The sequence below is a fragment of the Gavialis gangeticus genome, unplaced genomic scaffold (assembly GCF_001723915.1).
Source record: "Gavialis gangeticus isolate Ggan-Ray unplaced genomic scaffold, GavGan_comp1, whole genome shotgun sequence".
NCBI classification, from domain to species: Eukaryota; Metazoa; Chordata; order Crocodylia; family Gavialidae; genus Gavialis; species Gavialis gangeticus.
In genome coordinates, this window is record NW_017729015.1 from 20487227 (window position 1) to 20490787 (window position 3561).

At 64.9% G+C, this 3561-nt stretch overlaps 1 protein-coding gene across 1 annotated transcript in view; it reads left to right on the forward strand.

Annotated features, from left to right (window-relative positions):
• Window positions 1-1933: 1933 nt before the first annotated feature.
• The window catches only part of INPP5B (inositol polyphosphate-5-phosphatase B), a 49826-nt gene continuing 48198 nt past the window's right edge, over window positions 1934-3561 (forward strand). Inside the window, exons 1-5 of the mRNA XM_019512539.1 lie at window positions 1934-2034; window positions 2299-2364; window positions 2733-2812; window positions 3141-3238; window positions 3445-3474. Of these exons, the coding sequence (XP_019368084.1) occupies window positions 2308-2364; window positions 2733-2812; window positions 3141-3238; window positions 3445-3474 (265 nt within the window). The 5' untranslated portion in view covers window positions 1934-2034; window positions 2299-2307. The remainder of the gene's footprint in view (window positions 2035-2298; window positions 2365-2732; window positions 2813-3140; window positions 3239-3444; window positions 3475-3561) is intronic.

Here is a 3561-nt window from a genome sequence, read left to right on the forward strand (position 1 = left end):
TCCCAGCCCGTCCGGAGCCGTGGGCCAGACCCCGTCAGCCCAACGCTGCTCACGGCTGTGCCGGCGCAGGCACCGCTGGGAACGTCCTGCTCTGCTGCCGTCGCGTCTCAGACCCCTTCCCCTGCAGAGACGTCCTCTATAAATAAATACGTGCGTCAACCCCAGTGTTTTTAATGACCGTTTGCGCCTAGCACCTGTCACCTCCCACCTGGCGTTCGCCCTGCACCTTGCTGCCTCCCTCCCCAGTGCTGGGATGTCTCCAGGAGCCACGGTGAGGGTAGCACAGGGGCGAGGGCAGCCAGGCCCCAGGAGAGGCTGCTCCGAGCGCGTGCACGTGTTGTTGCAGACTCCCGGATCCTCAGCCGCCCACGGCATCGCTGCAGCCGGTGCTGGTAGGAGCCAGACCGTCCCGCCTTTGCTATGTGCAGGGCTCGGTTCCTGGCACCTGCTCGCATGGGGCTGCACAAGTGCTGATTTGCATAACGAGACAGAAGCTCCAAAGTTTGCTCGTGCCAGCTGGGCTCTGCTAGCGCCAGGCATGGCTGCGTTTCAGTGAGAGATGGCCTGCAACGCTGGTGGAGGAGAGGGTCTTTCCCAGCCTTCGTGGCTCTGGGCAGGAGTTTATTCCAACACGCCCTGCAGATCTGAGATGCTCCCTGGCTAGACAGGCCTCCACCCTCCAGCCTGGCTTTTCCGGGCTGCCAATAAACTCACACAAAAGCTTCCAGGTGTTTGCTCTCAGCCGCCGAGGCTCCCAGGCACAGCAGCACGCTGGAAAAAAAAGTGCCTCAAGTCTGTAATCTAAGGTAGGAAAATAAATGGAAGAAACAAACCCTGAGGCTTGTGGTTTGCGTTTCCGTACTGGACCACAAAGCCCCGTCTTGCAAGAGAGACAGGTGCAGGTTAGGCCTGAGAGTCAGGCTCTGCTTTAAGAAAACAAGGGCTGGTGTGATATTGTGTTTTTCCTTTGTGGTCATGGCCTGACCTCCCCAGCTGTGTCCCGCAAAACCCAGCCCCGCAGCATCCTGCCAGAGCCGGAGCAGCAAAAGGTCTGCGAGGCCGTTCTCGTGGCACAGGCTGAAACGCAAACACGGCGGGGAGTAGATGAGAGGCTGTCGCTGACAGCAAGGATGGAGATGTCCATCTGCCGCTCTTTGGGGCAGCACCACCAGAAGTGGTTGTTTTTTCTTCTTTTTTTTTTTTTGAGTAAAGGGTTAAGGGTGGAGGACCTCAGTGCAGGCTGGGAGCACGGGGCAGCGGGGACGCTGGGAGTTGAAGTAAGATCGCTGACGGCAGGCTGCGGAGAGGTACCGTAGTAGTACAAGCTGCCTTGGTCCCCTGTCTGCGAGTGACAGCCCCGAGGGAGCACGGCGGCTGGGGAAAGGCACCCAGCAAAGACAGGCCTAGCTTTGGGGAAGCAAAGCGGCCTAGGTGCCAGCTCGCCTGGTGCGACCAGTGCTGGGGAGGTGGGCGCACGGGGTGCAACTCGGCGGCCTGGTCCCTGCAAGGGAAAGCTGTCTGGACGGTTGGCGCCAGCCAGAACAGCCTGCCAGTGCCAACAGCCCCCTAGATGGGACCCAAACGGCTGCAGCTTGTCCCCTTGGGATAAGCACCGAGCTGGCTGCGGAAACAAAGGCCAGCCTGTTCCTCTCGGGAAGGCCAGGCCCGGGGGCTGCTCCCAGTCCAGCCCACGACAGTGGCGCTGCTCGCGGGAAGCCGCTCTGCAGCCCCGCAGAGCCGGGACGCCCGGGAGGGGAGCGCGGCCGGCGCAAGAGCAGGCCTGAGAGGAAGTGGGAAAGCAGCCAGAGCGGAGCGCGGCAGAGGAAGCGGGGAGGGGGCCCAGCAGGCAGGGGGGCTCCAGCTGCAGGAGGGACACGGTCTCTGTGCTCTTCTTGTCCGGTTCCAGGCAACGGGGCCGGCGGAGTTGGCTCTTCCAGGCGGCCGTGGGAGCATCCGAGCGCTGGGGCATTGCCAGTCCGAGTCCTTTGCGGGAGCGGGGCAGCCGGGAAAGATTTGGCACGACGGCGGCAGCTGGTAGGGCCGTGGTTTGCACTGCTCAGGGGCAGGCCCGCGTTCAGCAGGCCCCTGCGAGCACGCGGGGCCACGTTGCGCTGCCGTACCCCTGGGCGGGCAGGGCCGGGTCCCTAGGCCTGCGCTGACGCGGTGCCCGGGGCTGCCCGTGCTCTCAGTCCCAGCGGCGGGGCACCCTCTTGTGGCCTCTCATGACAGCGCCGTGGGGATCGGGTCTGGGAACGGGCAAAACTCGCGCGCAGGCTTCCTCCCCGCTTTGCCTTCCAGGGCTGGAGGATGGACCAGTCGGTTGCTATTCAGGAGACGCTGGCAGAGGGGCAGACCTGCCTGATCGTATCCTTTGTGTGGGGAAGGGGATGCTACGCAGGGCCGTGGAGACAGGACTCTTCCCGGTGACCCGATCAGCCTCTGTGTCCCTGCTCCTGTTGCAGGGCGCTGGCGTGGGCGCGGCGCTAACCGTATCGACCCACCACCTGGGGTCCCCAAATTGAGCAAAGCCTCCTCCGCCCGCTGCAAAGATCCCAGCCCCGGGGCAGCTCCCCGCGTGCAGAGCGATCAGCAAGGCAGGGGAAGCAGAGTAGCAGGGCAGAGCCGAAATAGCAGGAGGCGTTTTAAGAGGCTGGGGATGCAGCCCCTGCCGAGTCAGGAGCCCGGCCTACCTCCCGCGGCCGCGCTGATGATTCCTTGACCACGAGCCGCAGGCGGTGCAGGGCGTCCTGGTGGGCGTCGAGAGCGTGGAGAGCCGGCTGCTGGGCCTCGTCCGGAGCCACGGAGAGCACGCGTAGGTGCTTGAGACCCCGCCGGCCTGAGCGCCCTCTTGCTGGCCGCGCGAAGCCGAAAGGCCGTGGAGCGGCGCTTCCTCAGGGCTGGGCTTTGGTGGGGCCATGGGGAGGAAGCTGGATCTAGAAGCCCGGGCTGCAGGGGCCCTTGCTTGGCGCTTTTCCCCAGCAGATGACGGGGTCATTTACCAACGGTTAAGCGGGCCAAGGGACGGGGTGGGAGCTGCAGCCGGCTGCGCGAGCAGGGCACCACGCTGCTGGGACGGGCAATTTGGGATCCCGCTGGGGGCTGCGGCAGAGGTGGTGTTACCTGGTGCTCCGTGCCTGCAGGATCTTCATCTACACCCACCGGCGGATGGCGATCACGGCAGAGGACGTCTGCCTGGAGAGGGTCCTGCCCATCGCCGAGGGGTTTGCTGTGGAGGAAGGTATGGCTCCACGGGGCCGGGGGGGCAAGCGCTCTTCTGCGTGCGGCTCCGCTCCCCGAAATCTGGGATTGCTCCCCGTCTCGGCGACTGCCTCCGACTCGTCCGGTGCTTTCTGTCCCCCGCTCCGCCCGTCCCTCGCCGGCCGGTCGGTCTGTCGGGGCGCTCCTGCAGCGCTCCCTAACCCAGCACCTTTCCTCTCCTGACAGTGACGCCCGACAGCGACCTTCGTGTCATCGGTGAGTCCCCGTCCGGGGTGCCCTAACTCCTGCGGTAGCCCCGAGGTGCAATGAAGACACCCAGAGCCTTGGGGAGCAGCCGGGCTG